General features: G+C 37.3%; 1 protein-coding gene and 1 pseudogene across 1 annotated transcript in view; both read left to right on the forward strand.

Moving 5' to 3' along the window:
- Positions 1-231: 231 nt before the first annotated feature.
- Positions 232-25,645, forward strand: part of CHSY3 (chondroitin sulfate synthase 3) — a 65,663-nt gene continuing 40,249 nt past the window's right edge. Inside the window, exons 1-2 of the mRNA XM_034410008.3 lie at positions 232-1,401; positions 4,169-4,452. Of these exons, the coding sequence (XP_034265899.2) occupies positions 609-1,401; positions 4,169-4,452 (1,077 nt within the window). The 5' untranslated portion in view covers positions 232-608. The remainder of the gene's footprint in view (positions 1,402-4,168; positions 4,453-25,645) is intronic.
- On the forward strand, positions 11,641-11,740 carry LOC117662048 (U6 spliceosomal RNA; annotated as a pseudogene).

The raw sequence follows: 25,645 nt of genomic DNA on the forward strand, positions 1-25,645 counted from the left end.
TCTTCCTTCCGGAGGCCCTTCAGGCGGCGTCGGCTATTTGCCATCCTTGCATCGACGGTGCTGTTAGTGCAGTTCCCTCCGGAGCGCGGCGCTACGAAGCCGCGCCTCGGAGGCCCTGAAAGGAGCGGGATGAGCAGCGAGCAGAGCCACGTTTGAGAGCAACGACGGCCGCGGCCGCTCGTTCGCTCCGCCGCTCTTGCGTGGAAGGGGCTGAGGGGTGGGAGGGACGCGAAGAAACCAGCGCGGCAACGGCGCTGGGAAAGCGCTGCCCGCGGAGCCCGAGAGCGGGCGCCTTTCTTGGACGCCGGGGAAGGGGGCAGCGGCTGTATCGCTAGTCCCGCTGCCCGCGGAGAGAACTTCCACTCGGAGCAACAGCCCGGAGCTTCTGCCGCCGGTGGCGGCGCCTGTGCTGCGGTGGGAAGCGACCACGCCTCGCGGACTCGCAAAGGCGGTCTCGGGCTCTGGAAGCGTGACGAGAAAGAGGCGGAGGGAAAGAAGGCGGCGGCAGCGGCGGCGGGACCCGCAGCTCGGTGGGCGTCTCCTCGCGGGACGGAACCCTCTCTCGCTCGCTCGCTCTTTCGCCGCCGCCCCATCCTGTGGCTACCACCATGGCCGCGCGGTCCCGGCGCCCCTGGCTGAGTGTCGTGCTGGGGCTGGTCTTGGGGTTCACGGTCGCCTCTTGGCTCATCGCCCCCAAAGTGGTCGAGCTGAGCGAGAGGAAAAGGCGCGGCGGCCACGGCGGCTCCCTGAGTGGAGGCGGCGGCGGCGGCGGCGACGGCGGCAATAACCTCTGTGCTTTCTATGGCCGCGTGGCTGGTCTTCCCGGAGGAAAGAGGCAGCTGCGACCCGAGGAGCCGGCGGTAACGGCCGCCGGCTTGGGGGGCACTGGCGGAAGACACAGGCGGTGGGAGAAGGAGAGGGAGCCACGGCCGCCCCCGGCGCCGCCCGCCGCAGATGGGCCAGTGCCGAGTCTCCCGGTTGCAGCTGCTGGAAGAGACCCTCAGGAGGAGGACGAGGAGGAAGAAGGCGGCGCCGGCCGCCACGGCAGCAGCCACAACGGCAGCGGGGACTACGCGGGCACCCCGGGCTGTGCCAAAACCCGGCACTTCCTTTACGTCGGGGTGATGACCGCCCAGAAGTACCTGGGCAGCCGAGCGCTCGCAGCGCAGCGGACCTGGGCGCGCTCCATCTCCGGCCGGGTGGAGTTCTTCTCTAGCGAGGGATCGGTCCCTCCTCCCGGCCTAAAAGGGGAGCAGCCCCTGCCGGTCGTGGCTTTATCCGGCGTGGACGACTCGTACCCGCCGCAGAAGAAATCTTTCATGATGCTCAAGTATATGTACGACCACTACCTGGACACCTATGAGTGGTTCATGCGGGCGGACGACGATGTCTACATCAAAGGTGAGAAACCAGAGTTCCCTTAGCGTGACTTTGTCTTGTGCAAAAGAGAGAGAGAGATGAGAGGGATTGACCATGTGCAGAGGGCACCAGTGGTTGGGATCCGAAAAGTGTAACTAGCACCAGGAGGCTTGCCTGTTGGTATAGATAAAGGGCAGGGCTTTTTGCACGCTTTAAAACCTGCCTTTTTGCAGATGCAAAAACTGTGCAGCATCTGTCCACATATTCCACATGCTCCCAAAACTTACTAGATATCTGAACTGATGAGGGATCAAATCCTACTGAAATTCTGCATGAACCTGCTAAACATTTTAAAAGACTGAGCAAGTAAAGAAACCGTCTTATTTGGACTCACTGGTCCCTTGTTATCTGCTTGTCAAAACTGACTCATAAACAAGCTACGAAAAAGTACACCTTTACAAAAAGACTTCTGTGATTTGAGTCAACTCTTGGTGGTTGCGTGAATACACTCCTTGTCCAGAATCATCTAACGGAAGAATGGCAATAGCCATGCAAACATATTAATAGATTTCAAGTTACTGCAAAACCTGGGTCTAAGGGCAATAATGTACCATTGATAACAGTTAGGGTATTCTATAAGAAGGATTATATTTAGACACAGCCTGCTCTTGGTTGAATCCAGTAGTGATTTGGAGTTTAGTATTTCTGTAATATACCATATGTAAACACTGTATTAATATAATGTACAAACTAATTTACGAAGTCTTTTTCCAACTTTATTTAATATTCTTGTATACTAGTAATAAATTACAGAGTAATAAATTGTTAACCAACTCTCTCTGTCCATAAATAGAATGCAACATAAATAAACGAGTGGAATTAGAAAGAAAAAATTGTAGAAGTCCTTTTCAATGTGGTGGTATCCCTAAATGTTTTCAACTACTGTTTCCATTATCTCCATTGCTGGGAATTGCATTGTACACATCTGGAAGCAGCTGGATTAAGTTGTAGAAGTCTGGTTTATAGTTTCTGAAGTAGCAAATTGCCAGATGTGAGTTTTATTTTCTCTTTATTTCAAAGGTTTTAATACCAGCTCTTAGCTGGCATAGTCTTTAAATTGCAGGGTAAACTGAATTGACAGATCCTCAGAATTTTAAAGGAGTATCAGTAATATTTATCAAACGTCTCAGTTCATAAGGTTGTTTTGTAAATTCTAATTCCAACTAATTTAGGTTTTTAATCAAGTATGTCTCATTGAAACTGTGCCTTGTAATACAGATAGTCCTCGACTTACAACAATTCATTTAGTGACTGTTCAAAGTTACAGCGGCACTGAAAAAGGTGATTTATGACCATTTTTCACAGTTACCACCTTTGCAGCATCCCATGATCATGTGATCAAAATTGAGATGCTTGGCAACTGGTTCATATTTATGATGGTTGCAATGTCCTGGATCCTTTTGTGACCTTCTGACAAGCAAAGTCAATGAGGAAGCCAGATTTACTTCATCAGGTGACTAACTTAACTGCAGCAATTCACTGAACAACTGTGGCAAGAAAGTTTGTAAAATGGGGCAAAACTGACTTCTCAAATGTCTCACTTAACAGAAATTTTGGGCTCAATTATGGTCTTAAGTTGAAGATTGCCTGTACAATTTTATATCTGGAGTAAATATATAGGATTCTATAGTTCTTAGAAAAGTATCCTTTGACAAGAATGTAAACTTGATAGCTAGACAACTAAATCATTCTTTCTTGTAATTAATAAAACAGCCTTTACTGCATCTATTGTATAAATACATCTCAGCTCTTCTGGATACTTGCCTGACATCCACTAAAATAGTTGAATGTACAGTAAATCATTTTTTTGCAAAGTAATTACAGTGCACTCTTTACTTTTTGAACAAAGTATAGCTAGATCACTGAAATGAAGAGGGATCCGTGCGGAATGTTAAAAATTTGATTAGGACCCTAAATTCTGTGTAGGTTAGTGGGCTTTGTATTGCAGAACTACAAAAAACAATCCATTTGCTGCTATATGTTGTGATTTCTCCCTAAAATGACAGGCTAGAAGGGGAGTAGATGCTTCGTGATTGATATGCCTCCTCTCTAATCATAGACAAAGCTTTGTTCTAGTATCTCCAATCATAGTACTTTAGAGAAATAATATGAAGCATTATGCTATCTTTTTCTTTTCAAAGACAAAACATTACAAACAATTTTTTTCTTTGTCTTTGTATTTTAAAGTTGTATTTTTAAATTTAGTAAGAATTTAAAGGGATTGAACTTTAAAACACTTGTACATATTTCTCTGGAAGTAGGCAGGATTCCTCTCAAGAATACCATGTACTATGTCTGCCTATAGCAAAATATGGGTTTTCCATACTAATCAGTGAAAAATTGATTTTTTTAAATCTTGCTTAAGAGGAGACAAAACCAAACCACTCAGCTTCTGAATTTATCAAAATAAAAATATGTGCTAAATTATGAATTTATGTAAATGTGTGTTTGCATGAAAAGAGAGAAATACATGCAAAGAGTAAATAGATTATTATTGAAGATGCTTTTAAGACACATGTTTATGAAACATGTTTATGAAAGAAGGGTTTGTGTACTGTTGGCCTTAGCAGACTGTGATACTGCTAACAAAATTGATTTTCATTACACAATATGATGCAATTTAATTCCCATTGCCTGGGAGTAAGGCCCATTATACAAAGAACATTTTAAAAGGCGAATATATTATTTTCTTTGTAAAAGATAGATTTGTGCTGTACATAATATCTTTTGATTTTTTTTTCCCTTTTAGGTGAAAAATTGGAGGAGTTCCTTCGGTCACTGAATAGCAGCAAACCTCTTTATTTGGGACAGACTGGACTAGGAAATACAGAAGAACTTGGAAAATTGGGTCTTGAACCAGGAGAGAACTTCTGCATGGGAGGGCCTGGGATGATCTTCAGTCGTGAGGTTCTCAGAAGGATGGTACCACATATAGGTGAATGTCTTCAAGAGATGTACACGACTCATGAGGACGTGGAAGTGGGCAGATGTGTTCGGCGATTTGGTGGTACTCAGTGTGTCTGGTCATATGAGGTAAGGAATGGTGATGATGGCATTTGTACGTTATATGAGTAAACATTTCAGCTGCACACTCTGACCCCATGTGTCTGTCCACAAAAATACACAGCATGTGCGGTGTTGCAGACCTAATCAACATATTTTAAGATATTGTATGATTAACTCAATGGGCTGTGCTATTTTGCATTCATGCCTGACAGCAACCTAATGTATTTTGTTTTGTTGACATGATGACATGCTACAAATTAGTTTACACTGAGTTCAATGTATGCCAAAGTATCATACCATCCTCAGTTACTGTATGTACTATTGGGCTGGAACTCAATTAATTGGAGGGATGGGTTGTATGAATGAAATTTAGTGCTTATTCTTCATAATTCTAAACACCACCATGACAGGATACATTCTGGTACATTGTTTTGTTATTTCATAGTTTGAGTACTAACTTTAAAGTGCATATATAAATAATGTAATAATCCATATATTTATTTAGATTGTAGCAATACCTGTCAGGGATTTATTTCTGGTTTAGTATAGAGCTTCCTGACTTAATGGAAAAAGTTTTGGCATCACTTCTCAGAATGCAGTTTGCTGTTGGAACAGAAAATTTGGACTTTTCTATCTTATGAAAAGTAGTCTTCTTGCAATCCAGTTTGGCACGGAGTTGCCAGTTGTGTTTGAGCTGGATTTGCTTTCGAATGATTTCTCAGTCTCTCCCAGACTAAACATTATGACCTTGAGACAGCAATTTTGATCTCAAAATGTAGCTATAATACTAAGATAACACTTTCAGGGATGTAGGAACATAGAATACTTTTATATGGTCAAAGCATATTTCAAACTTCTGAATGTTTTACATATGTCTGGGCATACATCGCTTTATGAGTTAACTTAACCTTACTCCTTCTAAGAAAGAAGTTAAAAACATCCTCTCCTGCTATATCTTTGTGGTGGTATGATTCTATTGGCTTGTAATTCTTTATTTTAAATTGTTACTCCTCATGAGTTTCTTACAGGTGAAATAATATCTACTTACCTATAACATTAATCTCAAGTATTTTTTGCTTAACATTAAGACATGGACATATAGCAGAAATCACAATAGGTTCTTTTCTATCTAATACACACATCAAAATAGATCTGGTCTTGCATTTCCAGTAAAGACATGCATACATGTTTTCAACAAGCAGTCATGGATTCCTGGAAGTTATAACATTCTATTTCATTCACTTCTGAATATTACCATATGTGGACTTTCTCATTCTTCTACTCTGCAGAGGAACATGTTCCCCTTCTCGATCTATTGATTTTAATTTTGGTTCATGGAAAAACATTTTTGAAATGGAAAGAGTGTCAAGGAGTACATGGGGTATGATATGGTGTTCCTTATGTAAAATAAAATCATTTTACTGGTTGTGCTTAAAACAATTATTACTTATGACATTAATAGGCTATTAAAATAGATGTTATAACCCAGCTTCCCAAACACAACAAATCCTCTGACATGAACTCAAAAGGTTATTAGGAGTGCTGGCAGCCCTGGCAAAAAGTTTCTCTCACAGGCTAACAAGTCCATCCATCCGGTAGATGAATAGTTGTCTGCCACATTTATTCATCTCTGCCTCCTACCTTTTATCCCCAGAGCTAGGGTGGGGCTTTGCTAGCAACGGTGGCTCTTCCTTCCCCAGGATCGGCCCACGGCTTTCCACTGCTCTCCTCTTCTCTGCCTTCTGTGCAGCCACATGTTGGGCACTGGACCCAGCTGTTCCTCCTCTTCTTCATCAACCACCTCCAGACCTGGGGGCTGTTGACTCTCCATCTGAGGGCTGACGGATGGCCCAGGCTCCGCCTCTGTCTCTCTCTCTGCCAGCTCCATTCCCTCTTCTCCCTCGGAACTCTCGGGTTGCCCTGATGCCGACCCTGATTCTCACGCCTCCTCCTCTGATTCGGCTACTGGAGGGGCCAGTGGCCAACAGGCCACAACAATATATTATAAATGCAGAGTAGATAGATAGTGTTACATATTATATAGAGCCTCAGTGGTGCAGGGGACTAAAGTGCTGTTAAGTGTGCTAGCACTTAGCTGCCAGCTGCCTGCAATTAGTGCAAGTTTGAATCTCACCAGGCTCAAGGTTGACTCAGCCTTCCATCCTTTCGAGGTAGGTAAATTGAGGACCCGAATTGTGGGGGCAATAAGCCAACTTTGTATAGAACAACACCGCTTAGGGGGCCCAAAAGCCCTAATAAGCAGGTATATACAAAAATAAAGTATGCAGGCTATTGCTATAATGCATTGTAAGCCGCCCTGAGTCTACGGAGAAGGGTAGCATATAAATTGGACTAATAAATAAATAAATAATAAATATTATGGAATTACTTTAGTTGGCAGAAGTAATTTATGTTTTCACTATTGAAACATACAGTGCATTAATAGAATACAGTGGTTTATTCCCTGTAAGACTTATTGCAATCTTAATATTGTTTAGGTACTGACTTATGATTTTCGGGAATGCCATTTGAAGGTTATCTTCCATTCTTCCATTATGTATGGTGAGCAACAGTTTTAATGTATCATCCCAAATTCATCTCTTGATTTCTCACAATGTGGTCCTTTTTTGTGGTGACAACTTCTTCCTAGTCAAAATTCTCAATATGCAATCATGTTGCTTCATATGTCTGGAACTACAAAATTAAAAGACTTTTTCCAAACTTCAACATTTAATTGAAATACATCTGAGATCACCACATTGATTGGATAGCATTGAGATTACGTGATTTGCCTAGATTTATTCTGTAAATTGAAGACATAAAGATGTATAATTATTATTGTACTTATGTTCTAAATTATTGTGCTACTAATTTAGTATTAAAATATCCTTGCCCTTGTGTCACTAGCTTATTAAACAGGGGAAAAAATCAATTGAAATAGGCCAGTGAATGAGGTTATATGCTATGAAAGACAAGACAGAGGAGAGTAATTGGATTTGCTGATAACATAGCATGCTTCCATTTTCTTTTGAAAAACAATTTAAAAGTAAAGTCTGCAACATAAAATGCCTACTACAATCATCTAAATTCCAATCATGTTGTTAAAACACAGAATATTAAAATATAATGAGAAACAAATATATGACCTCTGTAATCACGTAAAACCCTTAAACTTCGGGAAAGTTGGAACAAATTTCCCCTTCCTGTGTCAACAGCTTATTTAAAGATGAACACCAGTGTATTGGGTGAACAGGAGCAAAAATTCAGGGGCCTGGGCAAAAGTCTGTTGGTGCATCATTATCTTTCATCTGATTGAGAGCGAAAGCAGTTTTAATCATTTTTGACATATATCAAACCTGTTGATTAATTAAGTGCCATCTGGTCAGTGTTAACCCTTAGACACCCTAGATAGCTCTTCTTCAGGATGATCTATAACCAACTTTGTCCTTCAGGTCTCCCATATTGCACTCATGGTCATAGTAATTATGGTAATTAATCACTTTACTGCTGGTTGCCATCTTCCCTTTCCTTCCACCTTTCCAAACATGATGGACTTTTCAGGGGATATGTGTCTTGACACATTGTGTTCAAGATAATTTGAGTGTCTTAAAAACTGTGGGTTGTTCAATGAACTATTTGTTTTCTTGCAAATAGTTCAGAAAGCATCAATATTCTTTCTATCCTGCTTCTTCAGAGTCCAATTTTTGTTTCCCTAGAATGTCCTAAAGAAAACCATTGTCTCTACAATTCTGATTTTTTTAAAATAGATATAGAGACGTCAAACATTTGGATATCTTTCCCTAGGCCTTCATTGTTACATGTCCAAATGGTAGTCTGAGCCATATTGATTAATTCCTGGTTTCTTTGCTGTTGATAATTTATCATAAAAGACACAAGCTTTCTGTCATTTCACTGTTTGTTGCTGAAGATTGCCACTGTGCCTGTTGACATTAGTTTGCTCTTCCTTGTATATAATTATAATCCCATTTTTTTCATCATGTCACTTGATTTTCATTATTAGAATCTCCAGTAAATTTTTATTAAATTATCAGAGTAATATCATCACGGCAGTGCAGGTTATTCATGTTTCTTTTTTTCCAGTTTTAAAACTATACTCATCTTCATACAGTCCAGTTTCAATTAATATATAATTACCATATCAGTTGAGTAAATAAGGAGACAGTATACAGTCTTGTCTCACTCCTTTGTGACTTGGAGCCAGTCTGTTTGACCGATTTCTTTCAGATTGTTGCTTTCTGGATATAGGTTTCACATTACAGCAGTGAGATGTTTCAGATTCCCCTTTTCCCATGGAAGTTCTGTGCTTAATGTGGTTAACATAACAAAAGGCCTTTCTATCGTCAATGAAGCACACACTGATCTCTGTGGCTTTCTTGATTATCTATGGTGCATCTGCAATAATCTCCCTTGTTTCTGTTTTAGCTTTTCTAAAACCAGCTTGCGATTTCTATGTAGGACTCTAATCTGTTTTGGATGATTGTAAGGATTATTTTGTCGGCACGTGAAATTAGGATATTGTGTGATAAATAGCACAATATCCTCATGTTAAGTCTCTCCTCTTTGCTGCTGGCATGTAGACCGACTTCTTCCAATCCGTTGGCCAAATTGGAATTGTATTGTTTTTCATATTTGCTGGTAGAGTTTGATTAGAATTGATTCTTCTTTTGTTGCACGTCGTATTTCTGCAGATAGTTCATTAGTTCCTGTAGCCTTCCAATTTCGTAATGACTTTAGTTCTGACATAGTTCCACCATGTAGTACTAGAAATTATTATAAGTAGAGACTATCTTTAAGGTATCTTAGCTTTAAGCAGATCCCTACCGTATGGAATTTCAGTATACTCCATTTCAATTCATTGACATTAAGTGTACAGGTAGTACTTTACTTACAAACATTTGTTTGTAGAGTGTATCCCTACTCTACTGACTGTTCAAAGTTACAACACCACTGGAAAAAGTGACTTACAATTTGTCCTTGCACTTATGGCTGTTGTAGCATCTCTATGGTCATGTGATCAAAACTCAGTCACTTGGCAACAGCATATATTTACAAAGGCTGCAGCATCTCTAGATCATGTGATCACAATTTTCAACCTTCTCAGCAGGCTTCTGAAAAACAAAATCAGTGGGAGAAGCCAGATTTGCCTAATGACCATGTGATTAACTTAATAACTGTAATGATTTGCTTAACAACTGAGACAGACAATGTCATAAAATTGGGTGACAACTACCTCGCTTAGCAACAGAAATTCTGATCCCAATTGTGGATCTATGTCAAGGACAACCTGTAGGTGATTTATTTCATCTTTTCCTGCGCTGAGTTTTCCCAAGTTCATTCTTCTTACGTTCTGTATTTACAGCAGGACTACGAGATTCTGTAAGAGCTTTGTTCCTTGTGCCATCTGCCTTGTAAATTTGCAGGATTTTTTTTTTTGCCATGTATATGTATACATTTGAACTAGATTGTGATCTTTCTCTGTGTCGTGTGTGTATGTGGGTATATGCATAATGGTTATCCTTTGAGAGCAGAATGCAACAAAATTTCATTTTAATTATGCTGATTAGTGTACATTTAGTGACAATAAATTTCTCTTCATTTCTCTTCTCTTCTCTCCTCTCCTCTCCTCTCCTCTCCTCTCCTCTCCTCTCCTCTCCTTTCCTCCCCTCCCCTCCCCTCCCCTCCCCTCTCCTCCCCTCTCCTCTCCTCTCCTCTCTCTCCCCTCCCCTCCCCTCCCCTCCCCTCCCTTCCCTTCCCTTCCCTTCGCTTCCCTTCCTTTCCCTTCGCTTCCCTTCCCTTCTGTTCCACTCCACTCCACTCCACTCATAGTCTCATTGTAATTATCCCTTATAGCAGTGGTTCTCAACCTGGGGGTTGTGACCCCTTTGGGGTCGAACGATCCTTTCACAGGAGTTGCCTAAAACCATCAGAAAACACATATTTTCTGACAGGAATAATTTTATGGTTGGGGGTCACCACACCATGAGGAACTGTATTAAAGGATTGCTGCATTAGGAAGGTTGAGAACCACTGCCTTATAGGACTCAGTTTCCAGTTCTTTTACCTTTTTTGGTACCCTTCTCTGGACTTGCTCCAGTTTACCAATGTCTTTTTCAAACTGCAGAACTGAATGCAATATTTCAAATGAGGTCTGACCAAGAGCAGAGTAGAGTGAGAACACACTCCCTGCCTGCACCCTCTCCCCATTTTCTGGCCATAATGAGGCAGCAAATGAATTTTGTTTCTGTAAATTCTGGGTTCATTCTTTGGAGGAGGTGTCTTAACTCTAAGCTTTCTAGGGTAAGAGCAACTTCCTAGCTGGTACACTTTTTTTTTGCCTTAAATTAACATTTTTATTTTTACTTGAGAAGGTTTTTACTATAAGTACACTGTGAGGATGAAACAGATGAACCGTGAGGGTTAGAGCTAGGTAGCAAAACACGGATTGCAGAAAGAAAGAAGCAGATAACTCCCACCAATCTAGGGAAAAGGGAGTAAATCTTTTGGTTCTTTGGTTGTGTATTTTTCAATTCTAATGGCAGGGCGGGGGGGAAGAGAGTAAACTGGTAAGGAAAGTTCTTAGCTTTCCATCTCTTACTTTCTCATTGACCCATCAAGGAAACAATCACATAATTGTCTTAACAAAAATATAAAAGTGGTTAAATATGAAAGTGATTTGCCATTTTCTTTTTCTGGAATGGTAGAAAAAGTTCCAGAGCCTTGGAAACTTCTAGAACTCTGGAATTTCCTTGTGGTTACCCATACAAGTTCCTGATTAATTTTTTTCTAGGATGGTAACAACGTTAGAACAATTTGTTTGTATCCAGAGTAGCAGGATGGTGTGGGAAGATAAGATGGCTTGGAAGTGTTGAATGGCAAAAGTGTCCTCTTCCTCAATCTAACAACCCCGTGGTCTTGTATGTATTCTTGTGGAAGAATGTCCCGTAGAATGTGTGAATTTATATTCATGTACTGTATATAATTTTCATGCTTTATTTTTCACAGTTGTGTTTGCACAAGAATAGCAATGGCAATAGCACTTAGACACATATACTGCTTCATAGTGCTTTACAGCCCTCTCTAAGCGGTTTACAGAGTCAGCATATTGCCTTCAACAATTTTGGTCCTCATTTTACTGTCCTTGGAAGAATGGAAGGCTGAGTCAACCTTGAGCCGATCAGAATAGTTCTGGAGAGTGTGCTTGCTTTGGCAGCACGTATACTAAAATTGGAACGATACAGAGAAGATTAGCATGGCCCCTGCGCAAGGATGACACACAAATTCTTTTTTTTTTTTTAAAGAATAGTTCTGGAGTAACTTACAACTTTCATTTACTCTGACTCTGGTTTCTGTTGTTCTCTCTTCCAGTAACCTTTTCAAACCTGATTCTCTCTGCATGGTATCTGCTTTACTGATTTCTTTCAATATCTCCCTTCTAGTGCTTTCCTCAGCAGTTACAGAAGGTAGAAGAAAAACTGCTAGAGCTTTCACCTTTCTCACCACACCAACTGTAAGGTAGCCCTCTTCTACAAAAGGGTCCTGAGAATAAGATGTTTTCACACTTTCAAGAATGTTTACAACCTTTCAAGAAAAACAATTCTCTCCGTGAGGGAGAAAAACAACAGCAAAAGAGGACGCTTCCTTGAATCTCTACAGTCCCTGAAGGAATCCAGGAGGGGGGGAAATGGAAGGGAAAAAAGACAACAAATAATTTTGGGCACATCTTTGGCGAGCGGGATATTTAGGCAGAATTTCTGAAAACAAGACAGGCTACACCACCCCTATCCATCATACATCATGCATTAGGCATAAAAGCAGTTTTCCGAACTGGCTTTTTTGGAATTCTGTTGGAAGAATATATGAATATTTTCAAAGCTTAGATATGAGAGGCTTCTGCTAAGTGGTTTTTTTTTCTCTCTCTCTCTCATTTGGAGTTCCTGATGCTCATAAAGGCTTGTTGAAGGAGAATCTGCAAACAGAATGACTGTGTGGAATGGAGAGCTGGGGACCCAGGGCCAATTTGGGTTACTGAGGCATATTTAATGGCTGTCAGGATTCTAGTAATAAATCTCTAGGTAAGATGGGCAGCAAACAAATCTGACAAACTAACGAAGTCTATAATGGCTGTGAAGATTGGAAGATTCTTTTTTTAACTCTGTTTTTTTCTTTTTCACTCTTCATTGCTTTGACACTTTTTTTAAAAAAAAATTCTATTCTAACCTTTATGTTTTGTGTTTACCTTTCTAACCTTGTAAAAAAATCTTCAATAAAATTATATCGTTATATGACTAGATATGGTGACCTCAATGACTATATATAGTTGCTTTTCTGCCTATCCACAGCCCTAAATAGCTATGGCATTGCCCCATTTATCTATGTGGGTAAATGCTTTGGGAGCCGGGATACTGAATAACTGTGAAACATAGCAGTGGAAAAGATGGAAGAAATAGGTACCAGGTGGTTATTAAAAGGGACTGTGTTCTTATTTTGGTGGAGGGCAGTCATCTGTTTTTAGTGGCTTCTGTTTGGTGTGCTGTGTTGCATGTCTGGGTAGTTTCATCTGAGTTCAAACCAGATAAAGGAAGAAGCCTGATATTTCCTCTACAACTGATAGTTTACTTCAGACTGAGGTCCCTCAATTTATTCTTACAGAATATAATGCTGGCATCCAAAACCAATATAGTCCATCAATATAGATGTACATCTCATCCAAACAGTAGAGATTTAAGTTTTGAGAGACAATACTTGCAGTAGGGGTGGGTAGCAGTGACAGTAATCTTTATTAGAATCACTGACTGGAATTGGATAGCTAATAAAAATAAATATTGACTGACTAATTGTGTTGTGTATCCTGGATCTGAAATATTTGCAGGTTTCTTGTACATACCTTGTGACTTTAGGATATTTGTAGGCAATCCTTCTGATTGACTTTGTTACTTGCATAGAAAAGAGATGTGCGAGTTCATAATTATAATCTATGGAAACGGGACAAAAGATCTGTTTTAAGCTTGGATAATGTTTTCTAAAACTAGTAAATGATTTCTGGGAAGCCTTTTATATGCTTCATTCCTGGCTAAGTATTTGTTGATAATTCTGTTTTGTTTGTTTATTATATGCTGCATTAAAAGAACTTTCTTTTTGAGAAGCATTTGTGAGATACTCAGAGCATCTTTTCTAGATAAACGTTATTTATCTATATATCTTTATTTTTTAGATTCTTTCCCGGAAATACAATATAATCAATTAATTCCTGAAATTTTCATTATTATAGTAAAATTGACAGCTCTTCTATAATGCAAAGTATTAAAAGAATATTAAAAGAATAAATCATGTTTCCTTTTGCTGTGTTCCCTAAGACAGAATTTATTTATTTATTTAAATTTATTGATGATCCAACTCAAGTGGACTCCATGGTTAATATAGCCAAATCAGAAGTTACAGAAAGGCACCGGCAAGAATTACATTATATGGTGAGAGATGCACCTTGGAGTGTCTTTACCCAAAGAATCACTAGGAATCAGCTCCTATTTGACAAACCATAAAGGAACACACAACACAAACCATGATTTTGACATTACTCTATAGCCTAATGCAGTAATACTGGGAAAAATGCAACAAAATAAAAAGAAAAAAAATGTACATAATTATTCTTCTGATGAAGTTTTGTGTGATTTTTCTCCATTGATTTTTAGCTATATATGTTCAATTATTATTAAATATTGACTATAAATATATTGATTTTTTTTCTAGAAACATTTAGGTTATGATAAATTTGTTACCATATGTAATAGTTTAATATTTACTAATAAGCAAACAATATTCATTTGCTGAATCTGTTCAGTCAATGAGCTAGTGTAATTGCTAATGAAGAGGAACCCATTTTTATGCATATGAACCACTTAAACAGCAATAAACTAACAAATGCAGAGTTAAATGTTGCCTATGCTTATCCCTTATGCATAGTAATAGTGCCTTTATTCATAGTATCTTAAATTAACAGAATTTGGCAGTGTTCTGTTCTGGGGAATGAACAGAGTGGATATCTTGGACTATTGGATTAAATTGTGGTGTTTATTTAATAGGACTAATTCCAATCTTGCGTCTGCTTGTGTGCTCTCCTCTAGTGTAGTTGCGAGAATCTGGAAGTTTATTATTAGTTGCCCACTATGCTACCTTTGAATGTTAAAATAAAGCTAATAATTTTAAATCTTATTAATATGCACAATCAGTTTCTTGGTAACATGGGCAAGAAATGGATTTGCTTCAAATAATTTATAATTGAAATGAACAAATTCATTTTAGGTGACACAAAACTGTTGGAAGAAAATCTACTATTTTTACTTGCACAGTAGGAGATGAAAAGCAGCTGATTCTACTTTATTGCATTGTCCAGATGCAGCTGTAATGGAGGTGTTTACTTCACACACTAGATTACTCAGTGAATTTGCCCAACACATTAGATAAATTTGTGATTCAGTGTGTTCTACAAACCAGGCTGTGCTAAAATCATAGTCATAGCTAATGATTCTTCCAGATACAGACAGGCATTGATTCACATTGAGCATTAGTGCTTATTTTCTTTTATAGCATAATATGGATTGGAATTGAGCACACAAACATTAGTTTTAACCCCCTATGTTTATTTTTAGATTTTTTTAGTCCTTTTGGGGTAATTCAGACATGGAGTAAGACATTTTTTGATCGGATGATTGGAAGTTCATCAGACAGCCTATCTCAACTGGAGTTCCAGTTGTGATTGCTGAAATCTGTTCACATTGTGTTCTCCACAGGAGGGCAGTGATTTTACTTCTAAGTCCTCTTTTTAATTCATTTAGCATTGTTGCTCCAGAGAGCACTTTGTAGTGAATAGTGAGTGACATGAAATGCTACTGCTTTCTGCTCTGGTAACCAGAAATCCTTCGATACTAAAAATGCATTTTCTTTACATGGAAATAACATGATACGAGCCTAACCAATATTAGCTGGAAATATAAGAATATTAATATGAAGCCAGCACTGGTTAAGAGTATTCTAAGTTATTAATGGCTTGTATATTAGCACTGTTAAAGAATATTCTTACTACTTTTGTGTGTGTGTGTGTGTATGTGAATGTGTGTGTGTGTGTATAAGTGTGTGTGTGTGTGTGTGGCATGATATAGCATGATAAATTATGTTATCCTAAATTATATTGATTAAATGTCAGTTGAAACTGGGAACTAAAGATAAAAAGAGAAGCAGAATATATTTTCTCTCCATAAATAAAATGATAATGCATTCCCAAAATTCTGTCTAGCTTCATATGTCTTGTACTGTATCAGTTCATTAATAACCTTGTTCAGGTATTTTTGAAATTAAGTCATTGCCATGAGATGGAAGCTCCTATATGTTCCCACTGATTTCATGGGTCTGTTTCTTTGTTTCTGGCAGTGCAGTCTGGCAATTAAACAGCAGTCATATGGTCTTTGCATTCTGTTCTTAGGTGTGATGACTAAATCTAATTAATGTTGAAACAATTAACTTATGTAGTAGTTATATGTAGAGCATTAAAGAAATTATTAATGTCTGGTCACGATGGTGGGAAATAGTTTATATCCATTTAAAGTGAATTTTTGAAAAACAGTAAGCACAAGAGGTCTTGTTTTTAAATTCCTGCATTTCTTCAAATAATTGGAGGGAGACAAACCAACAGTAGCAATCAGTTAAGGCAAATGTTCTTATATTTGGGGAAATTAGGATTTATTTATTTTACTTGCTTTATTTATACTCTTATCACCGTGATGGTGAACCTATGGCACGCGTGCCACAGGTGGCATGCAGAGCCCTCTCTGTGGGCACGCCAGCCGTCGCCCCAACGCAGCTGTCCCCACGTGCGTGCGCACCTCCCACCGGCCATCTGGTCTTTGGCTCTGCTGCGCATGCGTGGGGGGCGGGGCACTTGCGGGGATGCATGCGTGCATGCACGGGGGGCAGGATGCATGTGCAGGGGGCGCATGCATGGCGGGTGCTCGCATTGCATTTTGGGTGTTTGTGCGCACCCCGTTTTGGGCCTGGAAAGCCTCCTGCACCAACCTGGAACCCAAAATGAGGCATGGGGGGTGGGGTGAATGTGCAGGGGCAAGGCACATGTGTGGGGGTGCTCGCATTGCATTTTGGGGGTTTAGGCACACGCATGTGCGCTTTGGGCACTCGGCACCAAAAAGGTTAACCATCACTGCTCTACTATCTTCCTAAGAAGACCAGAATAATGTACATGGAGTTCTTTGGCAGCCTTTTTTCTAGATTTAAGGTTTGCATAGCTCCTATTCAGAAGTGTGTTATTAAATGGTTTCTTCTATGCTTATTTTTAAAGAAAGGTTTGGTTTCTTCACAAGATTTATTCAGTGTTGTCATATGAGATATGAATAAGGTGTCACTTTTAAATTTCATACATGCAATGTTTCAATTTTATCTTGAAATAAGACAAGCTGATTGCCAAAAAAGGTGTAGTTAAGATTGCAATTGGCATCTTGTGTTTAAATGAGGCGATGTAAATGAAAATAGAAAGAGGGAAAACAAGCTGGGTAATAGCTTCTAAAAATGACTTCAAATTAAGTCGTATTACTATTTCTCCATTTCTTCAGAATAAATAGAAAATCCTAGATGAAACTTCAAAAGCCATATTTATTGTATTTGGGAGGTAAACTGTTATTTTGTCAAAAGAAAAAAGGAGATTTGCAAATTGGACATTACAACATTTTGTTTTGTAACTGTTGAGTTCTAGCCCTAGATAACCATACAAATTGTCTCACAAATTATGAAAGCGTTTCTCATAAAGTGAAAGATTAGGAAAATGGATACATTCAGGCAGGGGTACAGAAACAGTTACTTACCAGAAATCCATACTATTGTATTTTAATTTTTTGAATTTTGGTATGTTAATTAATATTTAGTCAGCATTCTTTAATTAACGTATAATGGTTGCTAATATGCAAATCTGACAGGATTTTGATTCAACTTCTATTCAGATTTTGAACAATATTAATTTTGTTGTATGGAAGAGCAAGATGGAAATTATGTCCTCCATTTTTGTTTCATGCTTATGTAAACTTCATTTCATTTATACTGTTTCTGCTTTACAAGCGATAAATAGTTAGGGACAATGCTAAGGACAAATATAGTTGGACAGTGAGATGGGCAGCAGATACATTTAAACAAACAAACAAACAAACAAATAATATATTTTGTTATGATTTACTTGTATTGGTTCAGCATTTCTTTTTAAAAGAATAATAAAAGCTAAAATAATAGATTTTTCTATTTTGCAAATGTGAATGATTCATACAATTTTGCAAAAAAAAAAATAAAATCATGAGGTTATTTTCCTCATGAATATATCCCCAGTGGATTAGTAGGTAAACTTATTTTAGGGAAAAAATAGGACATAGTATATTTTGGATTTCTGGCTCCATCCATTTTACTTTGTGGTAATTCCAGTACAACCTCCAGTTTGAGGTTGCAGAATGAGGACTACTACTGTGAGGAAAAATTATTCTGAACCATTTCAGCATGCTGACAATATTTCTCCCTTGCCTTCCCAGCCAAACAAGTTTGTGGTGAATTGGTATACCACAAATACATGTCAGTTTGCACTACAGTTTGCTCAGCTACATCAATCATATGGTTTTGGATTCCAAAATCTTAAATTTGTCTACCTTAAACTGATGTTGAATTTTTCATTTCATTTGATGAGAAAGTCTAATCTAATAAGAAAGTTGTGCTTCCATTTTCAATTTAATTTGAAATTACTGTTTGGATGTATAATGGGAAATATGTAACTTGTTTTGACTGTAAAAATGAAAATCAGCTCTGAAAATCAGTTAATTGGAACACAGAATACACAATTGTCCAATTTTCCACTGCTAAACAACTTTTTGTTACTATTAACGACGTAGTAATTGGATATAATACCAGAAAGGTTTAAACTTGTTGCTTACCACACTATAGTTTAGCACATAGCCACAGAACAGTTTAATCCTGTCAAATTTCAATGGTCTAATCATATTTCTACTTTCGACTGCAGAATATTATCATTAAAAATGATGTAGCAATATTATTTAAATGACTTTAGATTCCTTGGCATACAGTTTTTTTATTATAGACAATCTACATTATTTATGTTATTCAACCACATGAAGTGCTGTTTATGAAATTAAGGAAAAAACGCAGTAGGAAGCCTTCATCATATGATTACTTAATTTATTAGTTCCTTTTTAGAAGCTTGTTCTAAAGTCTTCCCAAGAGAAGTAGCAGGGATATAAAATTTTTATTGGAGAATCACAGGACTTTGGCAGATACAGTGATGTTAGCATGTGCAAAGTATATGCATTTGATTAGGCTTCTTTCTACCCTGTGTTCTTTAGGGCTAGGGGAAGGTATTTTCATAACTATTATTACAGTATCAAAATTATTTAACCTATAATGAGCTCTCAGCCATGGGAAAAGCTTGTACACAAATCTGAGGCATTTTAAATGCCATCTTGAGCTTCTCAAAAGCATGACATAAATGTAATGTGTATGTCTTTTAGGATATATTTATTTATTGTTAATTCAATTTATATGGCCACCCATGTCCAATATATGACTCTGAGCTATTTACAGGGAATAAAAACGAGTTAAGAAACATAATAGAAAACAGTGAATAATAAATACAGAACACAATCAACACAACCAAGATAGGAGCTCAATGGGCTTAGCAAAAAGCCCAAATCGTGTGGGCTTTACAAAAAGTTAGTAGGTTTAGAACAATAATGTGTATTTATTGATTGAGAAAAATAATCGAAAGCTATTTTTCTGTGTAGCAAAAGTAAGTGAAGCTTTACTTTGTAAGTTTCCCCATTTTATACATGTATAGCTTAATATAAATAGCTAGTTAGGATTGATTACAGTTGTAGTCCTATACTTTTAAAAGATGATAGGTCAGATGTGTGTAAAGTATATTAATACAGTGGACCGTTACAGTCTAAGTACAATGTATAAATATTTAATTCAAAAATAATCTGATGCCTCCAAATTAACATCAGCCCAACCAACTTAGCCAATTATGATAAATTATGTGATCTAGTCAAACCATGAAGAGGCAATAAGATTGCCTATCCTGAGATAAAGGTAGAAAAGGGAACTAGAAGGTATCCAATCAAATTAATTTTTAAAAATGTTTAAAATCGTTAAACAGATTAAAGTATTTTAGTTGACTTTGATGCCAGTTAAATTATATAGAAATGTTTCTTAGTGGAAATATTCTTACTCGTGTAATAAAAGAATGTAGGGTCTATCTCATGTTTTGACTTGAATATCATGAGTAGACAAAAGATGGGAAACTCTTGCGGTATTTGGATTTTTAAATCAAAATAAATCCTTATAAATAACTACTGTAGAACATGAGGGTTTGGGAATTCAGTGTTATGGAAATTTTCACAGGACTGGTCAGTTTAGATATCACTGATCTCAGTCAGCTATAAAGATATGTTTTGGGCTGAAACGGGAAACATGCAATTATACAATAAAGAAATCGGGGAATAAATCTTTTGTGACAATTTCTCATATCTGAATACGATAAACATGACATAGTACAGAAGAAAATAATATATAAATCCAGACAATTGCATTTTAAGTCTTATTCAAGGAGCCAATAACAACTGTAGAAGGACTTCTATAAATTGTGCAATAAAAATAATACTAAAATAATACTTTCACTCAGAATTTTCTTGAATACATCCAACCAAATTTCAGCTTTTTAAATTAATGTGTTGTTATTTGTTCCTTGCATCTAGACTTCTGATAAATTACTCTTGAGTACATACAAAGTAGCAAGTACTTTTGCTTTATTTTTCTTATGCACAGAGTTTCATTTTTTAACATTATATCGTGTCGGCTGTTATGTTGAAACAAAGAGCTAATATAAATATTATAAGAACTGCAAGATAGGAGGAAATGTATTAATTTTCCATATTTGATTATGCTTCATTACCATAGTATCACATAATTACCATTTCATGTTAAATTTGTATAATTGTAAATATGTAAAATCAAGAACATTATTTGCAAATAGCAAGATTATATTGTTATATCATGATTGTAGAAATTTAAAACATGTCTTTGAAAGAAAAGTAAGGATTCCTTCTATTATATATTTATACAAAAGGAAAGAAAAAGGGTCTAGAAAAATGAGTACAGTACTGTATGTATCACGTGATATTTCACTTGGAAGTAAGAGTGAGTAGTTGGTAATTTTATAACTCATTAATTGGTTACTGTATGATTAAACATTGCAGAAACCATTCCTTCTTTAGAATGCTTCTTAATGCCAGTGTTTGTCTTTTGTCTCAGATGTGCTACATTTCACAAGCAGAAAACAATTTAATCAGTCTCATGAGTTCGCTCATAAATTACATAACCGAAATTCAGTGATGAAGCTTTCTAAGCTATTTTAAAAAGCAACAGTTGGGCCTTCTTTAGTGAAAGAAGGAAACTTGACGTTGTTGGACAAAAATCTATAACAGGGAACTTAAGAATTTATCTTTATCTCATTTTAGGCTTCCACATTCTTCTCCCTTTTCCCTTATCTTCAAGGACAAGATGAGGCTTGGTTTCTCTACTCAATCTGGACAACATAGAGTAATTCAGTTTCCATAAGTTTATTATAGGTTTGCAAAGCCAGGTCAAGCACACATTGGCATGTTCAATAATATTCCATATTCTCCAAACAAAAGAAGTACATATTTATCTACTACGGGATAGCAAGGAAATATGAGTTTATAACAAAAGAACACAATTGGTTACCCAAGAACTCAAAGATTAAAATAAGTAGGTCAGGCTCAGGAATGAAATCCAGCAGGTTCTGACAGGTTCTGGAGAACCGGTAGTGGAAATTTTGAGTAGTTTGGAGAACCGGCAAATACCACCTCTAGCTGGTCCTAGAGTGGGGTGGGAATGGAGATTTTGCAGTCTCCTTCCCCCAGGAGTGGGGAGGAAATGGGGATTTTGCAGTATCTTTCCCCTGCAACGCCCACCAAGCCATGCCCACCAAGCCACACCACACCCACCAAGCCACGCCCACAGAACCGGTAGTAAAAAAATTGAATTTCACCACTGGTCAGGCTGCACCTTTATAATGATACAGTACAATAAAACTTTCTGCTAATAGTTTAGCCCACTTCCTCTCCCAGGCTGCACCTTTATAATGATACAGTACAATAAAACTTTCTGCTAATAGTTTAGCCCACTTCCTCTCCCATCTTTCTGACTTCTACCACAATATGAAACCTATGCTACATGATTGTTCTGTAATGGCTGTTATATTTTTACTGGCTATGTTCAGGAGTACAATACTAAAATATTTATTAATATTCAAATTAAGTTCTTTCACAGCTTACATAAATTCACATCACAGGTATGCAAAAAATATTTGCCTGAACAAATATCTAGTTTCATAAAGCTAGAAGTCAATATAGCCTAATGCCGTCAAATTTATGAAGTTCTTATAGAATATAAGTGATAATAGAGTTGACATTGAATGCTTGCTCTAAGACTGAATGGATTCCACAGTACTCATAAAGAAATATCATGTGATGTTAGATTTGCCTGCTCCATTAATTAACTGTAGATAAACCTTGCAGTAATACATTTTAATAAAGTATATAAATTGCATCAGGAGTATCATAGAGATCAAAATAAATGGGTATTCCCACATAGCTATGCCTTTTGGACATATATGTGATCATATGATCAATGTCAATGTTAGAAACAGGTTAATATCAATGAACAATTAAAGATAAGCATGAATATTTGTTGGCACATCAAAACCCAGTAACATCAAATATTTTATAGTGTCTGCAGAAAACTTTTAAGCACAGTGCAGGATAAAGTTGATCAATATTGCAAGTCATTTTTTAAAACAATGAAGCCACTGTGAATATAGGAAATAAATGGATGCTTTGATGGATGATAGATAGATAAAACTTTATTACAGTCATAGACCAAAAAAGAAAAGACTGCCATAGTAAAACATTGCAAAGATGTAGGAAATAGGTTTCTCACAAAACTCTGAAGGGAAAAATTAGGGTTCCATTTCTCCTTAAAATCAAAATATATTATATAATGATAATTACATGTATCCATAAGTCTGTTTATTAGGATAATGCCCGATTTAAGCAAATTAATGGCACATTCAGACAGAGCAAAAGGCTGTAGTACTTGGAAAGGGCTGAAGGACAGATAAGAAGAGGAGGACCAGCAGGAAGGAGGATGGATTCATTAACAGTTGCAAGGGATGCCCTGTTGGAAGATCTGAGACAACAAATTAGGGACATACCATCATGGAAAAATCCATGTGATTCCTAAGAGTCCATGCTGACTTGATGGCACATAATAATTAAAATCAGCCGAGCAACATCTTGTTGAGCAATCAGAAGTTAAGTACAATGTTAGACCCAATGATTTACAGTGTGTATACCGAGTTATATATACTCAACAGGCCTTGACAAGTTTACAGTACAATACATAGGAAGAAATTCAAACCTAATCTATGTATATGCTTGAGGTCAAATTTTGTTTTTCAGCCTCACACTGATTAGGGCTTAGAGGGAGTGACTGGACAAAGATCACACAACTGACTTCCATGTCCAAGAGAGAACTAATTCCTGCTCTTAGTCTCATAGTTGAACCCCTACACCACTGCTGGCTGAAATGTAAATGAGCTCTTCCTAGAGGCAATAGCAATGGGAAATCAGGCAAATTCAAGGTTAGGCAAAAGGAAGAAAAATAGGATAAGTAAGCTTGTCCTTTTCCAAAACTCTGGTTGCATTTTTTAAAAATCACTTTCAGAATTTGCCAGTACTAAACTGTTTTTACTTAGCTTTAAAAGGAGTTTTTCAGAGCAGCATAAATGGATTCCGTAATTAGTTTGATGACTGACTTCTTTATATAAAACTTCCAACCTGAGTGTCTTGTGTAATAAGCAGCTGTCTCATAAATTAATAAATTTGTTAATTTGGTACTCAAATTAGTATGGTAAGCAAAATGTGATTAGACGATCGGTAGATTTGTTTTAATAAATTAATCCTATAACTCTACTTACGTCTTCTATGTTGCTCATATAGTTAAATATTCTTTCTGCAAAAAATTAGAGGAAAGACTAGATTAGAAACACCCCCCCCAAGATTTAATTTGCTACTTTGAAATATTTATTTGTGCAAAGTTGGATATTGATTCCAATATTTAGCCTGAGTACATATAGGTACATCCAGCATTGCAACAGTTTGGGTGCTGCGAATTGCACTTAAGATAAGCTTAACAGGCAGAATGGCCACAGTGATGGTATTAAGTAAACAGAACAATGTGACATACATAGGTGGAGGCAGATTTTTCTATTTATTTTGTCCAGATATTGAGGATAATTAGTTTTTTTTTCTTAATTATAAAAAAGTTAAGACTATTTCAGGGATCGAGGTTAGGGAAACTTTTTCAGGGAAATGCTCTTTTGACTGTTTTATCTTATCTCTCAGATTGGTGCCAAGATCCCTGGAAGGTATTTGCAGTATCCAGGCGATACTTCCATGGTTTTGCTTAATGTTACTGTAAACTGCCTTGAGTGTATATATATGTAAATAAATATTTCTGCCTATGTACACAATAGTTTTTGTAATTTTTAGCAGTTATCAGAGGAAGTATGGAGGTAGGGGCTCTAGGGACTACAAAAAGAAAAAGGGGTAAAGGAAAGAAAAAGAAAAATATTTGCAGACTGCATCCATTTTAGAGTTTGAATTGCCCACTTGGGCTAGAAAGCGATTTATCTTCGGTAAGAAGTTAGTTTTGTTATAGCGTAATATATATGAAATTACAAAAGACCGAAAACAATTTTTAATATTGCCTGATTCTGAAATATGTAGTCTGAGCAAACGTTTGCACCTTGGCTTATAACAAAGGCTTTGATGCATTTTTTGGGACAGTTTTCATTACTCTTTAATTCAACCTGGCCGATATGTGCAGAAATGGAAAAGACTGGTTTATCTTAATTTATATCAACTGGAAAAGCTAAATAAAAGAAACATCTTTTCTTCCTATTCTTAAATTGCTGTGCAAAGATGTGGGAGAAAGGAGGTGTCTAGTCTTTAGCTTTAAGGAATTGTTTTCCAATAAAAGCAATGGAATGGTGGCTGAGATAGCCGGGATACCCTGGGAGTGGCTGATGTATAACATTTATTTTTTAAAAAGCATTTCAAAACATATGTAAGTTTTAGCTGTAGAAGTTGAAGAGTAGGCACAAGTTTATATATCTTTGCATCCTTGCCACGCACTATAGCATATAAGCCTAGGTATCGAGCTGTGTTCTAGTAATGATGAAGTGATCATTATATCATATTTTGAGGTGTTTTTAAAAAAGGGGGGCATTCCAAAAATAAGAATTGTATAATAGATCTCCCCTTTGTTTCCACAAAGATACAATGAAAATACTTGGGGGAGGGGGAATTAGTAGGGGATCTAAACTAATTTGTGTTAAGATGAAATTCAAAGACATTTTGTATGAGATGGTTTACAGATCCCTATGCCATATATGTATATCCAGCAGAAAGAAGTTAAAAATATTGTCAGGTTTAGTTCATGTGCATTTATTTCTGCCCCTTCTTTCCTTTATAAAATGAGCTATTTAAATTATTCTGTATTCTCTGTACAGTGAACTTCAAATAGTATATGATCCACTGATTTTACTTTTTGCAGTCTCAGGCCAGCACATGGATCAATGAGATATTACTAATTTCCCTTCTAGGAGGCCCGGGGGTAAAGCTTTAATCCACACTAAAATTCTTTGATTTATATGTGTGAGATTCAGTACAAAGCTGACTATTAATAAATCTATTTTGTCCACGCTGGCCTGTCCTAAAGTGAACAGCAGCTATATTCCTATCTTTTAGAAGGTCGGTGTTCAGTACTATTTTTTAGCAACTACTCTAGCCTTATGCAGCCCAGTGAGATCAAAAACTAAAAACCACCCAGAGTTTTGAATATCTCAAACTGATCTTTTTACAGACTAAATTAAAATCATTTTAGAAAGTTAGAAGTCCAGAGATTCAGAAGAAAAGATTAATTAAAGCAGTAGTTTGCGTGGTATAGATAGTTCTCCATTAAACAAGCACAATTGGAACTGGCAACTTAGTCATTAAGTAAT

This window comes from Pantherophis guttatus, chromosome 2 (assembly GCF_059756535.1).
Source record: "Pantherophis guttatus breed Tessera chromosome 2, ASM5975653v1, whole genome shotgun sequence".
NCBI classification, from domain to species: Eukaryota; Metazoa; Chordata; class Lepidosauria; order Squamata; family Colubridae; genus Pantherophis; species Pantherophis guttatus.